The 24,371-nt window shown below is 39.4% G+C and overlaps 1 protein-coding gene and 2 long non-coding RNA genes across 3 annotated transcripts in view; 2 read left to right on the forward strand and 1 right to left on the reverse strand.

Moving 5' to 3' along the window:
• The window catches only part of LOC143517302 (uncharacterized), a 34,280-nt gene extending 15,517 nt beyond the window's left edge, over positions 1 to 18,763 (forward strand). Inside the window, exons 4-5 of the mRNA XM_077009672.1 lie at positions 5,407 to 5,527; positions 18,371 to 18,763. Coding sequence (XP_076865787.1) covers positions 5,407 to 5,527; positions 18,371 to 18,445 — 196 coding nt within the window. The 3' untranslated portion in view covers positions 18,446 to 18,763. The remainder of the gene's footprint in view (positions 1 to 5,406; positions 5,528 to 18,370) is intronic.
• A 412-nt stretch (positions 18,764 to 19,175) lies between these two features.
• On the forward strand, positions 19,176 to 22,719 carry LOC143516268 (uncharacterized). The gene is made up of 5 exons (XR_013131632.1): positions 19,176 to 19,336; positions 19,855 to 19,973; positions 20,376 to 20,548; positions 21,919 to 22,374; positions 22,502 to 22,719. It is a non-coding gene; the product is annotated as an uncharacterized LOC143516268 (long non-coding RNA).
• LOC143516269 (uncharacterized) lies at positions 19,538 to 22,719 on the reverse strand. The gene is made up of 3 exons (XR_013131633.1): positions 22,467 to 22,719; positions 21,801 to 22,312; positions 19,538 to 20,030 (listed from the first exon to the last, which is right to left on the reverse strand). It is a non-coding gene; the product is annotated as an uncharacterized LOC143516269 (long non-coding RNA).
• Positions 22,720 to 24,371: the final 1,652 nt, after the last annotated feature.

The following is a 24,371-nucleotide window of genomic DNA, read 5'->3' on the forward strand; positions in this document are numbered from 1 at the left end:
CTTTCTGTGTTCAGTGCCTGAGAATGTCTCGCCCTAAAATGGTAATTATATAAGTTAGGTGAAGCTGACTTTACAGAATGTTTATCCATGATTAATACAGTCCTTTACATCATACAAAGGCAGATAGTTAAAGTTCTGATATGGCTTCCAATACTCAAAGCTATCTTGAAGTCTGGCTCTACACAGGCCTGCAATGTCTTTTACACTCTCCTGCTAAAGCACAAGAGGCACTAAAAATACTCACAGACAAAATGCTGAATAGGACAGAAGATATCTGGAAAATAACAACCGTTTCTGTGAGGTAGTGAGACAGCAATATGAAACTTATTCTGAGATATATACTGTAATATTACCGCTGAGTTTTCTCCTCACTGTGATATCATTTTAATTTAAATTACTGTGCTGTGACAGATAACTTTGTCTTCATTAGCTCTTCAACGGGAGATGATGTGAACATTATGAACTTGAATCCACCTTATGTTAGATTCGAATTGGAGTCCCTAAGGTATGGTGGTGAATACACATAGCTTTAATCTCTAAATATTTAAAGTGCAGCCACATTCTTTAGAATTCACAAAACTGGTGGTCATAATTTTCTGAAAAACAGTGTATTTTAAAAGTTAGGCTAAGAAGTAGATTTGAGATCATCCTGTAGTCAGACTAGTTGCCTGTGATTCATTTCATGTACAATTTCAAAGGCATAAACAGAAGACATGTCTGATAGACTGGGCCATCAGATGATAGTAAGAATGAACAGGGCTGAGGGAGCCAAGTTTGGTAAATATTTTTACCTTGGTACTGGATGAGATTACCAGTCTGTAGCAAAAAAAGAGACCCAGGCTCCTCCTATACATACTGCTATCATGTCAAGTATAATCTCCTCTGGCCTCCTCAGTCCCTCTTTTGTGAGGCTCTTTTGCTGTGAGGATGCCTGTATAAAGGATTCAGCCTCCTACACCTAAGAGAAGAGGACAAATGAGCACCATATTCCTCCTTTTGGTGCTGTGCTTTCTTCAGCTCCTCCTTTAATCTCCCCAGAAAAGTCCTGTAAAGTCATGTATTTAACATAGTAGTTAAATCCAACAAACTGTGGAAGGTTTACATGTTTCACAATGATGGATAAGGCAATTTGTTGGTCTATTATATAAGTGACAAGTGAAAATGTTGGACAGAAATAGCTTTAATGACAAGAAAGGAAAGCTCATAACCACCAAGACGATTAGTTGACTCACCACATCTACATAATGTTTAAAAAAATCATGCAGGGAATGCAAGCAGGTCTCCATGTTATGTTAAATTTATGTTTTAATAAATTGTTCATTCTCTATCTCACAGACATCTAGGAACATCTGAGTATTGTGTTAAATATTACCCAGTCAAACCTCTGGAGTAGTGGCTTGCTGCTATTCAACGTCCAGCAAGAAAAGATGGATAGTGTGGCACCTGTGGTATTTTAAACTCCCCTGACCTCTGTCCCCATTCACCAAACACCTCCGCCCAACAGTGAACATAGAAACATCTCAACCAACAACATAACAAGCCACAAAGGAGTTCACAACATAAATAAAGTGTATGTCCATAGCAATTAAAGCTTACAGTTTTGATATAGAGGCCGGAACAAGGATATATCAACTAAATACCTAACTGACAGGGCTGAAGGTTGCTAAGGGTTATTGCAGATCTGTGTCCAGGACTGTACAGGAATGTTATCTTTATACCAGCCTGAATATCAGACTCTTTGCCTGTGACTATGCATGCGCGTGTGTGTGTGTGTGTGTGTGTGTGTGGGTGAGAGAGAGAGAGAGAGAGGAAGAAAGAAAGAATGTGTGTATTTGACTTTAGGAGTATATGGAGTAAGGGCCTTATGGGACACATCAGAAACAATGAACTCTTGTTCTGAAACAGCACATAGTCAGTCAGTCCATTCAGAGCCAACCCACCCAGAATGCATTAGGTAATACTATTAACCTCATCTCACCTCAAGGGCTAACAGGCCTGTGTGAAAGGAACACCCCTGACTTTTCAGATAGTCCAGCTTTAACAGCTGCATCTAATGCTCTTGCTTTTGCATGTATCATGTATAAATCATTTGGGACAGCAGATGCTTGATTTCTGATGTTGGTGGATGTAAGAGCCTCCAATGACTCATACACAGCAGGTACATTAGTTGATGATGGATCCCAGGGTATGGTGGTCTTAGTAACCCAGCATACAATAGAAAGGGGTGATACCAGCAGAAGAGGGAAGAATATTCTGAGTTCTGAGCTCTCTTCGCCCATGGTAGAAAAATCAACTATAGACTTTTGTAGTCTGGCCATTAGACTGGGGATGGAATCCAGTAGTCAAGCTTCACCCTTAATTTCTCAGTGAAAGGGTGAACTGGGGACTTCCTGGGTTTGGCCAACAGATGAAGAAGCAGTGGTAATGGAAGCAGTGGTACAAACTGAAGAAACCTGGAGAATATATTAACTATGAGTAATATGGAATACCCATAAGAAGGAGGTAGGTATGTGACAAACTCTACAGCAGTATGTGACCATGGGTGTTAATGCATCTGTAAGGGCATCAGATTCTGGCAGGTAGGGTCTTGGCATCTTGAACCATGTGCAGATTGAACGGAAAGCAATAAAATTAACTGGGACATTCTCTCCCACTAATGCCTATGAGCTATTCATTGGAGTATATTAGCTTGCCCTGGATGACCTGAGGTGTGGAAAAAGTGATAAAGGCCCAAGGGATAAGTCTATCCCAGAATACTATCCCTAACCTATCCCCCAGGCTCTGTGAGTAGCAGTGGGAGTGGTTAAGGACTAATCAAAAACTAATCTAATCTAATCTAATGTCCTCTTCTAGTTCCCACTAAGTAGAATCAGTTCTGTAATTAGTGTTGGGAGATAGGGGTTAACTAGATAAGGTTAACTAAGTCTTTATGTAATCATTAATGTCTTGGGTATGTAAGGGACACCTTAACATGTCAATAATTGTTTGGCCATGGCAAGTTTAATTAATGACTGCTGGGAACAGGTCAGTTGACAACAAGAGAAGATCTTGTGACAGCCTGAAACCTGAGAATAGGAAATAGACCCTGCTGCGGCTGCCCTGGGCTGGTAACCCATGGCAGGAGTGTTCATAGGTATTTCAATTAAGCCACAATGAGACATAATGCTCTTAGTATGGAGACAAACATGGATGCAGTTAGTATAGAAGGAGAGAGCAAAAAACTGCATGTATGCCTATGGGATTGGAGAATTATGGGATTAATGGGAGTATATGGGATTAATATCAATTAAACGGCTCAGGATCCACAAACAAAGAAAGGTGTTTGGATAATCTGTTAAGGAGTGGTTCAAATCAGTCACCTGATGTTCAACTGGTACAGTACAGAATGTGTAATAATAATAATATCACCTCTTGATAGAGGTGGTTATCAGTATCTGTGCTTAATAACTACATTATTCGATTAGATTAATAACTACATTAACCATACTAGCCTTTAATTAAATTATTTATTTTAATTGAATCATTTAATTATGTACAGTAGGGATAATAATATGTCCACCAGCTTCTGGTCATGAAGTTCAGATGTGAGCCAAAATTGATCAGGGCTACAACAACATGATGGTTGAAAGTCTTTTCGGTACCATACTCACTGTATTAGCACATGGGGGTCTCTCCATGTTTTTCAAAACTGTGAATAGTACAGGTGGTAGTGTGAATAGGGCATTGCCTCAGGAAATGACCCAACTGATGACAGTACAGGCAGAAAGCCTTTTATTGGTTGGTATTTTTCCTTGTCCAAGGAGTTGGGTTCTCCTTGGGCTAGAAACATTACTTGCATCTTCCAATGTGCACTTTATAGTCATTTATTCTGTTGCAAAACCCTATATTATACAACACTCAATTGTTCTTCAATCATATCTTTTGTAGAAAAAAGAAAGCATATATTTTACAAATACCCATACTTCTACTAAATTCTTTAAATGATAATATATAAATGTATCCTGAAAAACCTGCATAAGAGAAGGAATTTATTTCTGCCTCTCAGTTTTTGGTTGTTGTTTATTCGGCTACTTTTTATATGGCTCTAGGTTAAGATAACACATGACTATGAGAACATGTAAGGTCTAAAGAAAAGGGAGGAAGCAACCACCCAACTACAACTGAACCACTCTTCACTCCCCCAAAACAGAGAAATATAGAAGGTACCACCCTAGGAGGCAACAAACAAAGACACCATCACAAATGTGTCACCTTTCCCCCTACTGTTGTCACAAAATGCTCCTCCCAGCTACACATATGTGTATCTATCACTGTCAAATATGAGGATGGTGTTGTTGCAATGTGAGAGCAACACAGTAATAGTTTGTATATGAAGCTATAAGTGGTGCTGCTCTTTCGAAGCAGTGAGAGACCATTCTGCCTTAAGACACTCAGGGTGTCTTTGTGTTGGAGCGGTTATCTCAAAAAACCACATTCAGCTCATAAAAAGCCTGCAGGATGTGTGTAAAAGAGAGAAAGAGAGAGAGAGAGAGAGAGAGAGAATGTTAGAATAGTAATTTCTGGTTAAGGACATGCTGTGATATAATTTTTCAAAATATCAACAACAGTGTTCCTAAACAAAAGAACATAAAACACACAAAATACATAATGATACATAATATAATGTGATTGTCTGGCAAAAGCATAACTATCGTGAAGGATAAATTAAAATAAACACATCAAAGCTGATCACAAATATCACACATTTCAACATGCCTTGAATTCAGTGAATAAAGACATCCATAGCCTCTCAGTGAGGTACAATGTATGCAGATGTTTTAGAGAGTCCAAGATCATAATTACCTTTAATGGGAACACAGGAATTATCTCAAAAACAGTTAAGATGGTCTTGGGTGTCTGTGTCTAGGGTGCTGATAAGCCTCTACATCCTTCATGAACCTTGACTTGATAAACAGCCCAAGGCAGAGCAGACGAGTTGCATGCTCAACTAGTACTGTCTGGATTATTTAAAATACACTTCATTCACTTCATTTACTCACTCAAGGGACATGCTCTTCCTTTGGGATCTTCACTGCATAACATCAATCTACAGTTGGTGCTTTCCCCTCCAGGGGATTAGCACAGCACATTCACACTACAATATAAGAGAGTTTTATATCGTACCCCCTGCTACAGTCAATTGCCAGCATTTGCACACAAATCTTCACCAAATACACAACAACACACCATAAACCTGTAAGTTCACAAAATCAGGTTGCAGATAGCTGTCAAATCCAATATGGGCAGCTTGAAAGAATGTTCAGGACTTAATACACAGAGCACCCAGTTGCACCCCTCCCCCCCTTATCTCTCTCACTCTGTTCTTCTCTCACTCTATCTCTCCCCTCCTCTCATGCTCATCTGCAGTTGCATCACGTTGAGGTTCCTGGCTGACTGTCCACTGGATGCCAGAGGCAGGGCTCTCAGAAAGCTGCCTCCACCTGACTGGAGAACTCCTCCTGTAGCAGACTGCTGTATGCCCCCTTGGGTTCGATTCCCTCTGCGCATACTGACAGCCTGTATAAACACCAGGGAGAGGGCCCATCGTAATGCAGGAGGGGACTGATTACACAGATGAACAGTATGCTTATGCTTACTGTTATGCTATGTATGACAATTTGGAAATTTACAAATAGAAGTTTAATTACAAACAAAAGGATTGAGCTGGAAGTGCTTGAGCTGTCAAGCTAAAAGCTTGTGATGTGAGCTTGTCATAACAAGACAAGCCGCTATCGCAAGATGGAAATATTGTAATTAAACTTGGCTTAAACTTGGAATAAGCTTTGCTCTTTTGCATGGCTGGCACATTCTGGCACATAGCTGGCTCCACTACATTTATTGATATTTAATATCAGTGTACAGTGATGACAGTAAAAGTGTCATTACAAAAGGAATAGAACTCAGAGACAGACTAGAACACATGCAGCACAGATGGATGCTGATCCACCGCGGGCGAAAAGCCCACAGCTGGCTGTCATGCACTCACTCAGTCCTGCGGCTGTCCGCTCTGGAGCCCTGCACGACCTGCACCGTGGGCTGTGCTGAGGGGTGGTGCGTTTCTGTTCAGCGTGCCAGAGCTGGCTATGTTACTGTGGATGGTGTGTGTGTGTGTGAGGAGTGGGCTGGTCTGAAGGGGAAAGTGGGGTGTGTGTGACTGTGTGTGTGTGTGTGTGTGACTGTGTGTGTGTGTGTGTGTGTGTGTGTGTGTGTGTGAGGAGTGGGCTGGTCTGAAGGGGGAAGTGGGGTGTGTGTGACTGTGTGTGTGTGTGTGTGTGACTGTGTGTGTGTGTGTGTGTGTGTGTGTGTGTGTGTGTGTGTGTGTGTGTGTGTGTGTGTGACTGTGTGTGTGTGTGTGTGTGTGTGTGTGTGTGTGTGTGTGTGAGGAGTGGGCTGGTCTGAAGGGGGAAGTGGGGTGTGTGTGTGTGTGTGTGTGTGTGTGTGTGTGTGTGTGTGAGGAGTGGGCTGGTCTGAAGGGGGAGGTGGGACATGAAAGCTGCAGAGCTGCTGTGCTGACGACACTCACTCAGCTTTTGTACTGTCCCAGGAAACATGAATGTGTATCCGCTCTTTCTGTTTAGTACAGGCATACTCTATAAACACTGTGAGTGTGGGTGTGTGGTGTGTGTGTGTGGGGGGGTATGCTTGTGTAAACATGCAAAAGACACTCACTGGTATCATGTCAAGTTAATTCATCACATGCATAATTTAAAAAGATCCATTCACTCAGGGAGCCATTCTGCCCCTCTTTCATGTGTGCGCGTGTTTGGCTGCATGGTGTGTATTCTGTGCTGCAGCCTCTCTGTGCCTCTGTCTTTCTCACCCTCAGCCTGAGTTTGTTGCCCACTGTGCTCTGCCTCTGAGCTCTGCTTTTCGTTGAGCTGTCTCTCCTGCCTCCCTTTCTCAGCTTTCCTAAACACACAGACTAGCTCCCTCTTATGTCTTCTATTCGTGTTGCGATCTATCTGCTGTAGCACCAACAACTCATACATTGCAAAGGGAATGAAGAAGGTCTTGCAGTTTTGTTAGCACTGAGCCAAGATGGTGGCAGGCTCGCTTCCTTCTCCTTCTTGCATTCCCACACCACGATCTGTGATGACACAGCCAGAATGGAGGCTGCAGAGAACAGCGTATCGCCATGATAATGAAGTCTATGACACAGTGACAGGGAGGTGTGTGACTGTGTTCCTTTCCTATACAGTTATCTGGCATCCTGATACATACAATCCAAAACACAATCCTTTCTGTTGGTTCATCACATTCTCCTTTGCTCTTTCCTTTGCCACTCACCTTCTAGTGGAGAATATGGTCCGTCACCCTCTTGAGTACCAGATGCACTGCCATGAGAAGAACCTTACACAGGCTGATTTCACTGAGCAAAGACCCTCACTGACACTACAAGCCACTCCCTGGATACAGTTCTAAAAAAAAAAAGCACTCCATGGGGCATTTTGTCCTTGCCCACACCCACATAGCCAGCGCAGTTCACTGGTGCAGAAGGCAGGTGGAGATGCAACCTCAGGAGAAGCTAGGGGCCTGACTCTTGCAAGGTGTCCAAACAAAAGGAGACTGTGCTGACAGTCTTTCTTGCTCTGTGATTGCTATTCTGTAGGACAGATGGATGTCATCGTTCACTGAGGCATACCTCCTGACATTTGAATGAGTCACTGCAGAAGAAGTGGGAAGGCCAGGAACAGCTTCTTCAGCATAAACTGACACTGAGACGCCTTTTATTTCTCACTGGAATAGCATTCAAATGGAAGATATCTCTGGAGTGATCTATAATTAATATTTTTCACTGGGACCTTTTTATTTTAAGACACTAAAGGCATTCTATTCTCTAGATTTTATATCTGTCCTTGTGGCTATCACTAAAATAGATGTTCTGAGAAAGAAAAATGTCCTTTGAAACTGTTCTAGGCTCTGTAATCAGCAAATAAAATTTGAACGTAGTCCAGCTGAACTAACCAACTTTTCAACAAAGAGGTGATCATCCCAGGCTGTCGTGTATTTTGTGTGTGCACAGCACTTAACAGTGCAGAAATTCCAAAACAATTTCATTAGTTTAAGTTACAAGCTCCAGATATGTTAAACAGTTCATATGTATGCTAGCATTATACACTCAAATAAACGTTTTACATATGTACAAATATTCTTTTAACTCATGGATCACTCGTGGAAAGCGTGTTTGGTGTTCATATTATTACCTTCATTTGAGAGCCGGATGTATGTGAGTACAGTGGTGGTTTCTGAGGCCACAGTCAGGAAAGCGAGTGAAGGTATAACGAGTAGGACAGGAGAGACTTTAACATGAAGATAAAGTTGATGGAAATGAAGAAAAGGAACAATGAAGGCACAAAGGCTGGAGAGCACTGAGCAGAGTAGTGAGAGGGGTTTCAATCAGGCTCGAGAGGAACCGTAGAGAAAAGAAACAGGAGCTTTATGCCACCGTGGGCTGAGAAAGAAACAGAATTCTATTCAAACACGGTGGCTGTTGCCTGGCAAGGAGTGTGTCTCCAGATAAAACCCTCTCACCCACCCATGCAAACTTGGAGCCCATGCACAAATCACAGAACACTGTTCATAGGTTAAAAAAAAGACCTAATTCAACTGGAAAACTGATTCTTTGTACATGATTTTCAGTCCAGTCAGAGGAAAGATACTTAGTTTGTTCTGTACACATAATCATGATGGTGAAACATGAGTGAATCACAATCTCCCACAGCAGCTCTGCTGATTCAGACTTTGTTAATAAGTCCTAAGAAGAACCTTCCAAACAGTCAGTTTGCTTGGCTGCAGTGCTATTTCCTGGCCATTTGTCAAGCCATAAGAGTTTAGACTAACCATACCAAACAGAAAAGAACTGCATTGCTTAAGGCTAGATTAACCTCACTGAATTGCACTGGTGTGTGTGGTCCTGTGGAATTCATCTGATTCAGAGCTCTGTAGGCTGATACTGCACCATGAACATGATGTAAGCTGAGTTGCCAAACAGATCCAAAGGACCAGTGGAATCATTTAGAAGGTTCAAATAACCCAGATTGGTTATCTCCAAGTCCTGTAAACCGATTTTGTTGAGGGGAAATTATATATGCCTTAACAATGATGGCAAGTTGAATTCACCCTGATTGTGTTAATGCAAAGCAGTGTTAATGAAGGTTGGTTCGTTATGTTGGACTACTCCAGCCAGAGGTTATTAGAATGCATCCAGCCTGCTGAGTGTTCTGTGGCCTTCTCACTGCAAAGCTCATCCACCAGCAGCAGCTTGGCACCGTACCCTGCTGAAATCCACATTTCTGCCTCTTTACTGCTGGTCTCCCTGTCACTCCTTCTTCCAGTCTTTACTGCTCCTCTCCCTCTCAGCAGGGCCTGCCTGACACGCATGTGGAATGAGCCTGCTAAGAGATTCAGTGCCCTAAACCTGCACAGCAGTCAGACGGAAGGAGCGGGAAAAGGAAGTGAGGTATGGGTATAGCAGAAGAAGGGAAGAGAGGAGTAGATGAGAGGAGAGCAAAGGAAAGCAGAGGAGAGGCAGGAGACCTTTTTAAAAACTTTTAATGACCCACTCTATGGTATCTGCCAGTGTGTCACTGATTTTTTATGCAGGAAGACTCCAACCCAGGAACATTTCAGCAGATATTAATTCATACCCAACATGTTGGCCAGTACAGATGAAGACAACATGCAAGAATCTGCATTTTTTTAATTTGGTGATTTTGTGATCACATCCAATAATTAATGATTGAATTATCTTAATAATAATTTAATCCAGTCTAATTGACACCAAAACACAATGCATTCTCTGCCAAGTCCAACTGCAGATGGGCATGTATGTTGTTTATCACTGGGTCGATCTGTGCTGAATTAGAGATGTTTCCATGCTTCCAGCTTCCACCCTTACAGTATTCTACAGTGTGACTGGTGAATCCCACATTATTCCACAATATTGACTCCATATGCTGCATAGGTGCAATTTTCCAAACATGGCATTAGCTTCAATTGCTCTGCTGATTAAACATAAATGTATGCACAACATAAGCATAAGTATCCAAAAGACACAAACTTAAAGGCATATTTTCTAATATTCCAATTTGAAAACTGCATAGAATGCCCAAGAGTCTCTGTTGTGGTACAGGGACTTTTGCTCCACTGTGAAGACTAAACTAAGTTGTTTTGTAGTTGGCTCAATTACCTGACCACTTCTGGTTTGTCTGTGCTCTGATGGACCTCCAGACACAGAAAGAAATGTCTTCTGAGGTTATCTAATGGGATTTTTACTATGTAAAATATTTTAGACACTGTCCTGCCTAAAGAGCTAGTTTGCCCTGAGCTGTGTGCTGTTAATCTACTCAGCCTGCTTTGCTTTCAGCCTTTGCTTTGCCTTTCCTCTTAAAAACAATGAGGCCATGCAAAGCAGATGTGAGGGTGACTGGGATAATAGGAGTCTAATTTGCTGGAGATTCCTCCTGAGCCAACAGTGGCTCCGTGTGCCATCAGGGGCTTGTGAGGATTTTCATTTGGTTTTTTTGCGTTCACTGTCCTTACAGCCCACTCTGATCTCCTATTATTTGAATGATAACAGGGTTTCAAATGCAAAAAACTACAGATCTTAGCAACGTCCCCAGACACAGTTATGGAAAATTGTTGAGTCAGTTTAGCAATGAAAATTTCCCAACATAGATGATTGTACAAATACATCGCTTGACATCTGTAAACTCTTTCAGTACTGGCATTTCTGCGATTCCTTTTATCTTTTCAGATCAGGCTGTAAGTCAGCAGCACTGATTATATGGCTGTATGTATGGGCATTTGTATGGAAGATGACATAACCCACTATAAACTGACATTCGAGTATCAGACCTTGCTTCTGTAACATTTTGGGAAATCGGGCATTGTGTTCTATGTGTGTAGCCACATATACCAGGATATTGTCAGTATGACAAACAGTTACTTCCAGGCCTTCCAACATCTGTGTTAGGTGCTTCTGGAAAATTTCATGAGCTGATGAAATCCCAAAGGGAACATGCTGAAAACAATACCTTCCAAAAAGGATGATGGAAGTTTTGAGTGGAGCTGAGTCTTTTTGCAGAGGAATCTGCCAGAATCCACCACTAGCATCCAATTTGAAGAAATCTATTGATCCTGTCAGCTTTGTGAGTGTCTCATCCTCTGCTGTCTCTCCCTGCACATATTCTCATTTAACAGGTTAAGACAACACAAGTGCTTTATCATTTGTCCTAGTCTTACAACCATCTGGGTGCAATCATTCCTAAGTCTTCCATTCTTTTCAACTTATCCACAAAAGGAGCAGCTGATAAATGTAAATTTGTATTCTCTCTTTGGCATACAATTCTATGAAATGTGGGTTTGGTGTAGTTATAGTGCGCACTAGGCTGAGCAGGCCTAGATTGCTTGATCAACCCAGATTTTTTGTGGTTCAGTAAAGAGGTCAATGCCATCTCTCCAAGTACAGGTATCCAAGATTGGTTGCTACTGCAGCTCCAGCATCTAGTATAAACAAGATCTTTCCTATTAATATTCATTCTCATGTACTGGGTAAGCATGAAATGACTTTGCATGTGACTTCCCACATCATCCACATCTTTTATTTAATCCATCCTATGCAGCTCTCATATGAGTTTAAACCTAAATGTTAGTGTTTGCTTATTTTACATCTATGATGTTCTGTCATATGACCATACATAGGCCTATACAGTATGATGTTCAGTTGTTTAACTTCACATTGTCTTTTGCAGCCATTGTTTAGATCCATGCTCCCAGTGAGCAAGCCAAAGATGACAATGGCAAGGAAAAATTCCAAAAGAGCCTGAAGAAGAAACATTGAGAGGAACCAAGACAAAATAAGGAACAAAAAAGGAAAGAAACAAGCAACAATGCTGGGAAGAGGAGACACTCGGCAGTCAGAGAGGACAGATTAAGCTTGCTCAAATACTAAAGCATGTAAGATAGGGCTATATAATTAGAATTGTGATAAACTAAACTTTCCAGTTGCTGGTCACTTCAGCTTCACACATATGTGGAAAGTACAGTCCATTTAACATATGTGGGATTTATTTGCTGTGTGTCTGATTATTATAAATGATTTCTGTGCTCGAGTTCTTGTGGTAGGATTTAATTGAATATATACACACAATATAACATAACAGAAGCATAATGTTATTATTAGCTATTAATTGTAAGTGCTTGCAGCAAACATGTGGCATTCTGAGATATTCATTCTCCTGCAGAAAAATGCTCTAGATGATAATTGATTATCTAATACACTTAAATGACCAGTGAAAGAGACTCTCAATTGACAAATATAAGGAACACTTCAATAAAAAACAGGACAAGCCTGGGACGTTGAGAAAGGTTTTTTCAACTATATGAAATCAAAAGGAAAATAATTTTAAAAATAATTGATAAACATCACTCATTTCAAAGCTCAGATTATACCTATAGACCTACCTGGGTTGAGTTCATATGTGATACCTATAGACTTACTGGGGTTGAGTTCATATGTGATGCCTATATCTGAGGTTTACTTCATAAATCAAAAAGAAAGACTGGACTTGGATTTTCCATTCAACCTATTTCCACCAAAGATATCTCTATGTGGCTTAATGTAGGATCAAAGCAGCATGTCCCATAACAAGCTACAGGACATTTTTAAAGTAACGATGAAGAGATCTGCTGTGAACTGGTGTAGCACCAGATGATTGGTGATACATTGTAGCCTAAAGCTGGTTTTCTCTGGCCATGCGGAAACGGTCCTGGTATGTGGAATTCTCCAGGTGACCATTCTCCTCCCTTAGCCGATCACTGAGAATGAGTCATCTAAGCAAAACAGTAAAACTCATTATTTTCAGTCTGAAGAGGTTAAAGGAGTTATACACAAAAAGATAATAATGACAGAGCAGTGACAGAGTAATACAACAACATCTCACAACTCTTATCTCATTGTCTCTGCATTGTATACTCAGAGAGGGACCACAAAGCCTCTCTTTTCTATGTATGGGGAGATTTAGTGTTAAAGTCTGAATCCCCATGACATTCCAAAACTGACATATTTGCTTTCCCATTTATGCAGTTCTCAGTTTGCATTGGTTCCCAATTTAAAATAATATATGTTGATGTGCATACATTTTGGATTTATTTTATTTTGAACCGGGTTGTTTGAACCAGGCTGTTTCTTATATAAACAAAGGGAAATTTATAAATGTGATTTATATTTATTACATAAGCTTAATTAGTTCTGAGTGGGACATGGCTTCTAGTTTCATTGCTCTTATTTTTTTCTTGCTTGGTTCACATCCAAATATATCAGCAAATAAATTAGCTTTAAAAAAAACCATGATAATTAATGATGATGACTGACTGGTAATAAACACATCAGAGAAACAAATATGTAATGTGTGGTTGTGGTGTGGTTAAGCAAACTGTTCTTCTCAAGTGTGTGATTTTAAAGCACCTACATCATATTAACATACATTTTAAAAAAATCTTAGAAACAGCATGATATGTGTTATTAACTAGAGGGCTTGATAAAGAACTTTACAGAGCTAATTAAGTTTTGATTCAAAGAATGGGAATTATTTGACTCAGCAAAGAGCCAGGAATGTGTATCTCATCCTGATGAGGCGGGAGACATAAATGATTGTAACCAGCAAGATGAAGCTATCCAAAGATCTTGTCCAGATCTGCGCACATAAACAAAGGACTATAGAGAAACGTATTATAATAGACTCAGTTGATTTAAAAACGGATAAAAAAAAATTATATTGCTTTTCCTCCAGAAGCTCAGATTATGGTTAATTATGAGTCAAAATCTGCAGCTCCAGCATCAGTTTTATGTCAAAACAGCTTAGAAACTGACTCCTCCAACTTTCCTAGGATATGTTAATTAACTCCTCTGTTAATTCATTAGCTTATGCTTTGTCAAGGTTTCAGTTAATCTACCCATAACACTAACTGAGTCTCTAACTGAAGAGTTTAATAAAGTAAATGAAGCCAATGTCACGATATGGGAGCCCCCTACTGGCTGCCTCCGTCCGCAGTGGCAGTATTTCATGTTGTCCTGTTGTTGTTGCGTTGTGTTTGTCCCTCAGGTGGGCGTGGCCCATTAGGTTTCCTGACACCTGAGGGTCATTTGTCAGTCTATATATGTCTTGTCTTTGTACCAGTTGACTGCTGGTTATTGTATCCTTCATTTGGATTGTGTCACGGGTTTTCAGTTGGTGCATGTTATCCATTAAATTCTCCTTTTTCCCTGAGATTGGCACAATCACTTCCTTTTTATTTTACACTCCTCGTCACAGCCAAACATAAAAGTGTACTAACAACAACAAATGAAATCAATGCAACATTCACAATGACTGATAAAGTGTTTATGAAGAACATAAGATAAAGACATGACTCTCAGATGCTAAAAAAACATATAGCATCTGGCTGTAAATCTCCAGAGACATCAGCTGAGGTATCTCACAAGAGGTAGATTTTAGCTAATACATATTTGTATGTGGAATACTATACTTACTGTGACCTTTTAGTGATTATGAGCTTGATTGACTTACTGAAAGTAAGCAACGGTAATAGTAAAAAAAAAAAAGTTAACTTACAGATTAAAGTAGGTAATGCAGTTTGCTAAAAGATTATTCTCTTTTCACAGAATGGAAAATGTATAGTAAATGTCTCCCATGCACACCCACTTTGAGCAGGACTAACCCTGACTAATCCATAGAATAAATCACAACACATTTATCATCTATTTTATTTTAGTAATCTATAAACAACCTCAATAAACATTCCTAAACATTAGAATGTGGGATTTCACAAAACAGATAACTTATAGCTGTCATGGTACGGCGGGCCCCCTACTGGTCGCCCCTGTCCACAGTGGCAGTTGTCTTGTTGTTGCGTTGTGTTCGTCGCTCAGGTGGACGGGTCATATGATCCGCCTCACCTGATGGTCGTTTGTTTGTCTGTATGTCTTGTCTTTGTACCAGTTGACTGCTGGTCATTATATCCTTAATTTGGATCGTGTCATGGGTTTTTGGTTTGCGCAATTTCTTCATTAAAACTTCCTGATGAAACACCTGCAAAAGCACATACTTTACTCAAATTATTTGTTTTTGCCTCAAAAGCAAATATTTAGGTCAATCAATTTGTCAGTGCCATCAGAATATCTAGTCTGTTTGCCATTGCCTATGAACAAGGCAGTCAAAATACTTAGCCATGTTGTCTATGCAACTATAAGTCACAGTCAGTGCAGACTGTAAGTATATTTTGATGGAAACTAGCTAAGCTTTTGATTTCAAGAACGCTGCACATTCTGTGGTATATTACACAAAAATACAAACTTACATGTTACACACAAAATACAAACTTACACTGAACACAAAGTTACACATGACTATGTTGGAGACTGATAGCATCACATTTGTACAGCAATATTGTTTGACTGTATTGTTTGCACTGCAATTTGTTGACAAAAACAAGTCTGACTGAAATTCAGAAAAGACAACACAATTGTTTGACTGGCAAAACTGCAACGCTTACTGTACTATACACATTCATAACAACCTGAGCACATACAGCCTCCTCTTGTTGAGGTGTGAAAACCTCTACCGCCCCTATGAGCTAGAGGTATTTGAATGCAAAAATGCAAAATATAAAATTTAATAACATTTTAGAATTTATGTCAATGTGCAGCATTACAGCCGAGAACACATTTCTGAATTTACATACATGTTTTCTCTATGAAATGTTTGAATGATTGAAGACACAGTTGTTCTTCCAATATTGCATCCAACTACCAGCTTCAGGCATTGTAAGACCTTGACTTAGATGTAAAACATGGTCCACAATTATTGCCCTTATTTCACCTGGGACAAACCTCTTCCTCTGTTGTCCCCTCCGCCTTCCACCACACAGTCTTATCCCTCTTCTTGGTTGTTCACCCTGTACATGGCCTTGTCTTTCCATTATGAGATTTTGTGATACTGCAGTGTTTAGCGTCTATAAACATTTGCCAATTACAATAAAGGTTCATGAGACACACCTATGGTTGAAACCATTGGTTGATCTAAACCTTCACAAATTCTCTTCATTACTGTAACTGAATGCCAAGATTCAACTGCGAACAATTTAATCAAATTAGGATAAATGACCAAAATGTAACAAAAAAGAAGTATAAAATGATGCCTGAGAGATAATGACATGTTCAGCACTTTTGCATGTAATGACCTAGGCAATGACCTAAAGCCTAAATGTTTTGGAGGGTAAGACAATTCAACAGTAGAACACAGTAGAACACATTTTGATAAACATGACATAAGCAACTGATAATGTAAAAAACAAAAGCATTCACTAAATGTGAAACACATTGATAAATGCAATTATGATGTGCACAAGTGACAAGTAGATATAGAGACTGAATGAACTTTTTGAGAATTTCAATTCTGATGTGAGAAATTAACCAAATCCACTGAGAAAAACTGTAATAAAAAGCTAAAATCAATGCTCACAAGTAAACATATATATATGAATGCCAAACATGTTATTGTACTGTATATCAACAAATAGCTAGTGTAACCAAGTATGCAGTGTGTTCAAATAAAGACTCGACTACTGTTAAGGAGTATTCAGGTTCTGGTAGCTGTGTACTACAGTAAGAGAAACGACTAGATTGAAGCGTTCTTAAGGATTTTCATTGAGGATATAATTCTCTCCCTCTTCTTAATGTCCTTCAAAGAGCAATAAAGGTAAACTACATGGTATTAAATGAACCCTTCAGTTTATGGTCCAGGTAATGAAATAACATATATTCAATAACAACAACAACAACAAAAACTGTCCTCCAGTATATCCATATACTTTAATCACTCAATTTGAACACAATCCAAAATCTAAGAAATCTAATGTTTCCCAAATATTATAAATGTAACTTAGAAAATATGAATAAATAAAAATTGAGTAGCCCATATAGAAAAATCTCCCAAGACTGGGTGATAGTATCTTCCACAACAATCATCCATATAGTGGGAAAGTATGTACATTCAATTATGGATTGTAAAGAGGCTCTGAAGTTGACTGCAGTGTCCTTCAGACGTCTCCTCTACACATAACTCATCTCAACCTACATTTTCTCTTACATAGAGCTCAGTATGGGAGCTATGTACTCTCAGTAGAAATCAGTCAATCTGCTAGCATACTTCACAAAAGTGAAAAATAATCACTGCCAAAGATGAAAGCCTATAGTTACTAAACTGCTTAAATTGTTGCTGGATTACATCCATCACCAGCCACTGTCTGCATTAATGCTGCAATCTACTGATGCAAGGTGATTAAAACACCATAAAGCACTGAAAATGTCTTAGAATGCAGCTGCAACACACTAGTATAACCATTATCCCACTAGCAATACTAAATTAATATGATATGATAACAGTTGCAATATATTGACTAAAATGACAAATTGCTAATATTGCTAGTTTTATCAAAGGCAAATTTCACCATATTGCCAAGCTATGTTCCAACTATTAGCTGGGATTATCATAACTTCTATTGACTAGCCTAATAACATAGCTAACCAATTGGCTATCTAGCTAATAAAAGAATTTTCCTCAGCCAAGCTAGCTCAACAAGGTAAATTAAGGATTAACAAATTAAAAATTGAAAATAAAACATGCTTGTCTTAGTTGGAAGTGTTTGTTTCTCTTCAAACAACACTTTTATACTGCTGAAAGACATTACCTTTTTTATACTTGCCTCAAATTTCCAAACTAAAGATATTTTTTTAAGCTGGCTCCTCTGTGACTTATTTTGTTATCTCTGTGAACCAATTTTTTTCTGCCCACAGAACACTTTTATGTAAGTAAAACACCTGCTAGAAGAACACAAGAAATGAGAGTATTTTCATCTCTCTATAGCCATTAGTTAATAAGCTTGTTTACAATGCCTGCCACATATGTGCATTCTTTGAAATTTCTCTGTCAGTGTGCACAGCATAGTTACAACCTCTTTATTTGCAATAATGAGTTTCACTTCATTCTAGAAGCAGCCTGGCATTTTTAGGCTAGCCACTATGGTGTCAAAATGTTCATTTTTGATGTAGACACTGACATGAAGTGAAAAGGTAACCATTTTGACAGACTTAAGACCAGTTGAAAGCTAAGACCCATACAGCTGAAACTATCAGCCAAATAAGAATTATCAAGCCATTATTTTCAATTATATCAGGTAACACACTCTCTTCTTTCCTCTGGTACCCAGCGAACACAATAGCCAAACGTGCATTTTCACACACCTGAATGCATTTTGGCATTTCCCGCAGGCTCTGAAGCACATAGCTGTGAGCAGCGAAAAGGAAACAGGTTGGTTCTCCTCCAGGACACTGCTGAGAAACTGACTCATCCTCGTTTCTTTCTGCTCAAGGTGAAAACCCACTCACACCAAACACACAAAGCCACCTGCACCTGAGCTCCACAGCATACTAAGTGGGTGCAATTGAGTTTCCTCTGGTCAGCCCTGGCAGGCATAAAAGAATTATACAAACCAGTGTGGCGTCAATCAGTGGGAGGTATAGCTTTAAAAGCCGTAGCATCCTTTCAAGGATAAATGACAATGCTAGCAGATCTGTGTTCCATTTAAAACTAGAAATGCCTCATTTACAAGTACAGTTACATTCACTGTGCAGGATGCAGTCAGATCCCTCTGTTCCAAACACATATAAATAATAAATAGTAATGTCACTGCTGGGAGTCCCACACAGTATCAAGAACCCACACCAGACTTATTGTATGTATTGAGTACAGATGTATTGAGTATATGTAAAGCACTTTGTGGCCTTTGTCTGTGAAAAGTGCTATATAAATAAATGTTACTTACTTACTTTTTTTTACTTACATCTTTTTTCAAGGCCAAATTGCTTTTTCAAGAACTCCTTGCCGACATCTGGACATTTAATTAATAGCTAATGACAATCATTATAGGTGAATACATTATCAAAAAGTCAGTCAGGCACTAGAATGCCTAGAGGATGGTATACAACCGTGGAATGTGGAAGATATATGCATGCTGTGTCATGACAGATTTACTAACTTAGACATGTGTTGTTTGGTACATTTGCCTAGGGAAGAGGGGACATGCTCCCTCCGTGTAGTGTGAAGGCAGTGGGTGAAAAATCTCTTGGCTCCAAGAGGACACTCACAAGGCAACACACATTCAGAGAGATGCCTGCTGACTCGTATATTTTGGGATGGAAGCCCAGTATGCTGATTTAAGACGCCACCTACATGAGGTATCAGTCCATGTTCTGGTCTAAAATGATGACAAATGGGGGGTGACTAGTCTTTGAACACACCGGATATGCAGATGGAGAGACAAACACAGACCAAGCATTGAGTATTGATGCATGGTAATATGGAGTTGCCATTTTACAACACACAACCAATGAATGAGAATGCATCAACTTGAAAATAAAGATTGGGTCTGTATTTAACTTTATGCATATTTTCATACATTTCACATTTGGTACAGATGTGTACAAATGCAGTACATATGTGGTACATCTCAACAAAACAGTAGTATGGCACTTTCCAGCACAGAATCACACACAGAATCATTTAAATAAATTCATTTAAAACAATTTCCTCTAGGCAGTTCATCTGAGTTATTAAATGAGATGAGAATGTGCTTACTGAATTAATGGCTTCAATCTATATATGTAACTTGCATCTAATAACAGTCTTCGAGGGATTCACAGGACAAAACTTCAAGATGATATTGTTTTGAGTTTTTATTTTTTTGGTATGACAGTCTGGTGAGGTAATGATGTGTGGAGAAGCCTTTTCATCTGGGCCAATCTAACTTGGAGCAACAGCAGCTGTGATTTTCAATCCACTTCCTGGAGATCTCCAGCACATCAGAGAACAGAAGTAATGCTGTTTAGTACCAGAGGACACTCCACTATTGTGTCTGAGCACCAGGAAGACCTGTATGAATTACATGTATGAAATCAGTAGATGTACTTGTATACAAATCAGTAGATTAGATTACTGACGATTACTGAATGCCAAAATTACTACGGCAAGCTTTTAATTACAAGATTATAAATATGAAAAGAATTTTACAATTTCTGAACCATGTATTGTAACAACAGTGTTAACAGTATTGAGAATAAATGCATGTATGCACACAGAAATCCTAAGAACAGATAAAAAGACACACTCTGGCACATTTGTAATCCTCTGTGGACTTTATGCACGCTTGCAACCTTTTACGAAGCTCTGAATCAAATCATTTCACAATCTACATTTGTTTTACTCAAATGTCACCAGGGAGTGGAGAGCAGTTTCCACTGCCAAAAGCCAGAATGGATTGAGCTAGAGGTGGGAATGGAATGATGCTAGAGCCAGAATGGATGAAACTAGAGTTGGGTTTGCAAGAAAGAAGCACAGCAGAGAGAACAAAAATGAGGAAGCGGAAGGAATGAGACAGTTCAAGCATCAAGGTGTGTATGCAACTGCTTTGGTATGTTAAAGATTTTTATAGATGTCAGATGATTGCCTAGATGAAGGTCGATTTGTAAAGTACAGAGAGACAGACAAAAATGCCCTGATCTGTCTGTAACAAACATGCACAGCACTACTGTTAGCTAGAAGTGGAATGGGTAACAATACTAACAATAAGCACTGGATGGATTGGCACCAGGATAGTTGTAACATGCACACAGAGAGAGAGAGAGAGAGAGAGAGAGAGAGAGAGAGAGAGAGAGAGAGAGAGATGATTAATCAAATAAATATATTTTTTAAACAAAGATATAGTCACGCCTTCATTTAGAAAGTGCATTGATAATATGCCCAAATGAGGAAAAAATGAATAAGTCTAAGCTCTCCAAATTGCATGAGCACTTTTAAAAGTCTTCATGAGAGAGCTTCAGGCTCATCTGCTGGTGCCCATTCCCGGTGCGTGCAGCAGTGACCACATATCCGGATGCCTTTAGGGCCATGGGAAAGAGTAACTACGCATGCGGATCCCACACTCACTCTCCATCCCCAGCACACACCAGTAACCATTCCAGCTACTCCTAATCACTGTGATTCCCAAATTCCCCATTTAGTTCTCTGTGCTTTACTCCAGCCTTTCAAGAGGAGAGCAACAGTGAGCAGCTGCAGACTAATTCAACATGCTGGGCAATGTAGCATCAATTCTTACATTTGTTTGATTTCCGATAATCTTGGTCAGGAATGCAGTCACTAGGGCTATCCACCTGTGCTACATGGGTTATCAGTTAAGTTGGAAAATGGATCGGTCTGTGACCTACCTGAATTTATCCAAAGGCAATACAAGAAATATTGAAAGCTATAAAACTAGCAGTGGCCAACAAACACAATGACCCTTATGCTGTACACAGCAACACAGCCTTTCACACCACTCTAATCAACAATTTGACGTGTTGCTCAGTGTCTGCAAAATCACTGTGTTGCTGAACAATACACAACATATTTTGAGAAATAGAGCTAATGAGAAATTACAACCTAGCAGGAATCATGTGAGCGCAGTGTGCTGTGTTTAACTGAGACGTGGCTGGTTGGAATGTAAAAAGGAACAACAAAGGCGATTGTGAACTCCTTCAATAGATAATTAGGACATTGGCTAACTGCTAACAATGCAGCATTTGAGCGTCAGTGGTGTTCCTTCACAGTAATATGTCTGATATAACCTGTGGTTCTGAGTGGTGAGGAGAATAAGGAGGAGGTCACCTGAGGCGGAGGAGGCTCCGCAGGTCCGTTATGAAACAACAGACATAGTTGTTATGCAAATCAGCTGGTGAGGACGTAACCAAAACGACTACATCACTGACTGGACTTTTTTTTTCAGTCAGGAAGGTGTGTTTTCCTCGCAACAAACCATGGATCACCAACGACCTGTAGGAACTATTAAATAAGAAGAAACAGGCTTTCAGAATGAAGGATAGAGATAAACTGAGGAGTTGCCAGAAGAAGCTGAAGATGAGACTGAGGGCGAATGCAAAAGAGGTGTGGGTTGGCATTAAGCACATCACTGGCTTCAAGGTGAAACAGCACTCTGTGAAGGGCAGTTTGCACAGCCAAAAAGCTGAATATATTCTTTCACAGATTCAGCATGACATCCTCCCCCCAACCAACATAGGCATCTCCCCTGCTTTTTCACCACCTCCATCCAAATCCACTGAGGTCTGAAGGTTTGTGCCAACCAGCTGTGTGGGATTCATCAGGTCTTCCTCAAGCTGGGCCTAAACCGGAGAGGATTCCAGTGTTCATTTGTGTTCCAATGAGCATGCCGGCATTGTGTCAGGTGTGCTTTTCCCTGTGTTGTTTTTATTATTGCACATTGAATCTTTTGTTATGACTGACCCCAAGTTTAACTTGGGAGCAGAGTTTACTCACATACGTTGCCCCTTGGGCTTCTGGCAAACTTTCAGTTTTCTCATGATGAGAGGATTGCAAGATGCCGACATCAGCATAGAAGGAAGCATGGCAGGAGAGCTGGTGTTCTCATGCAACTGAAGAGGCTGATGGGTAATCCGATGACTCAGGCCGGAGTGTGTATCTCGGCTGAGGCAGAGGTCTTTACCTGTATTTAAATTCTCAGAAAACCTGTGGTCGGGTGGTGGTGTCGCTGCAGTATATAGGAACAGTATAAAATGTTCTCAGATTAGCTTTGGACAATTTTCGAGTTTTTAAATTTTATCATTTAAAATTATGTATGCAGACCCAGTATTGTGTATTTTTTGCTGACAGTCGTGGGTGGTTATAAATTTGTTTGGTTGAATGCATATACATGCAGACAATGATGCAAATGTTTCTCAAATTTTAAGCATAACATAATAATTTTATTTCTTTCAACAGGTTGGCCCTACCCATGTCAAAGGTCATACGTTAGATTTTTACTTGGTTTGGTTTGTCTGTCTGACAAATGGGGTCCCTTTCACTAGTCCATCTTCTAACATTGATTGTGGAAAGTTTCTACATTTCTTTACAAAAAAGATTAATGATTTAAGAGCTAGTATTGTTCTGCCACTCAGTAGTTCAATGGTTTCCCTTCCCCCTTGTGATATGGTTCTTTTTAATCATTGCACAAGGGGCATTGTGCAATGCTTGTGTCTTCCCTCTTCCCCTTTTAATGTTACCCAATGTACATTAAAAACTATCTTGATTATTAGAACAATCTCAGCCCTTGTTCTAATGATGTTTCATTGGACCTAGAGTACTGCATAAATATGGTCCTAAAGCTGAAAATATGAGGTAAGATGATGAAAAGACTGATGTTCTAATTGTGGGCTCTGAGGAAATGTACAAAAAGGTGCAGTCAGCTTTAGATTGTTGCTTTAAATTATTATATGTTGGTTTAAAGGCAAAGCCATTTGTGAGAAATCTTGGTGATTCCTTTGATTCCCTACACATCAAGAGGCTTCTTCAAACCAGCTTTTTCAGCTCAGAAATATTAGTAAAGTTAGAAATTTCCTACCCTTTTCTAACATTTAAAAAATTATTCATGCTTTTGCCTCCACCTGTTTGGATTACTGTGCTTTATTTACTTGTCTGAATCAGCGAGTGATGACTCGTCTACAGCTTGTTCAAAACGCAGCTGCCCATCTTCTCACTAGGACAAAGCGTAGGGAACATTTTACACCAGTACTGGCTTCTCTACTCTGGTTAATAAGTTGTATAAATAATATAATTTTTTTAAATTATTAATTAATCAGGCTCCAGCATACATTACTCAGCTTGTATGTCCTTTTCATAGTATGAGCACTATAAGGTCTTCAAAGCTGGGGTTATTATTTCCCCTCCATACTAAAAAAGGAATCAAAGGGGGGCTTTTGCAGTTTATGCCTCAAAATTGTGAAATAATCTTCCTACTGACATCAGACTTTCTGATTCAATTAATATTTTAAATAAATGTTTAAAGACATATTTTTATTATCTTGCCTTTAAACAGTTTTTGATCAATGGGCTTTAAAATCCATTGTGTATTTTGAATATTTATTTATATCACTTATTTGAGTTTAGGATTAGAATGTATTTAAATGGTCCTATATTGCATTTTATTTTGTACATATTTATAAAGCACTTTGTGAGTCACTCTAGAAAAGCGTTATATAAATAAAGTTTTACTTACTAGAAGTCAACTATGTATCCTTGAATGACTTTAGACCAGAGATCCTAGAAAGTCCTCAGACCCAAGATTAACCTCTTCCTCGATTATTTGCATTTCAATTATCAGCTGCAGATTCTGCAGACTTTGAGTTGGTGGTTGAAAAGAACTCTTAATAAACTCACCGCTATTCT

This window comes from Brachyhypopomus gauderio, chromosome 6 (genome assembly GCF_052324685.1).
Source record: "Brachyhypopomus gauderio isolate BG-103 chromosome 6, BGAUD_0.2, whole genome shotgun sequence".
In the NCBI taxonomy this organism is placed as follows: domain Eukaryota; kingdom Metazoa; phylum Chordata; class Actinopteri; order Gymnotiformes; family Hypopomidae; genus Brachyhypopomus; species Brachyhypopomus gauderio.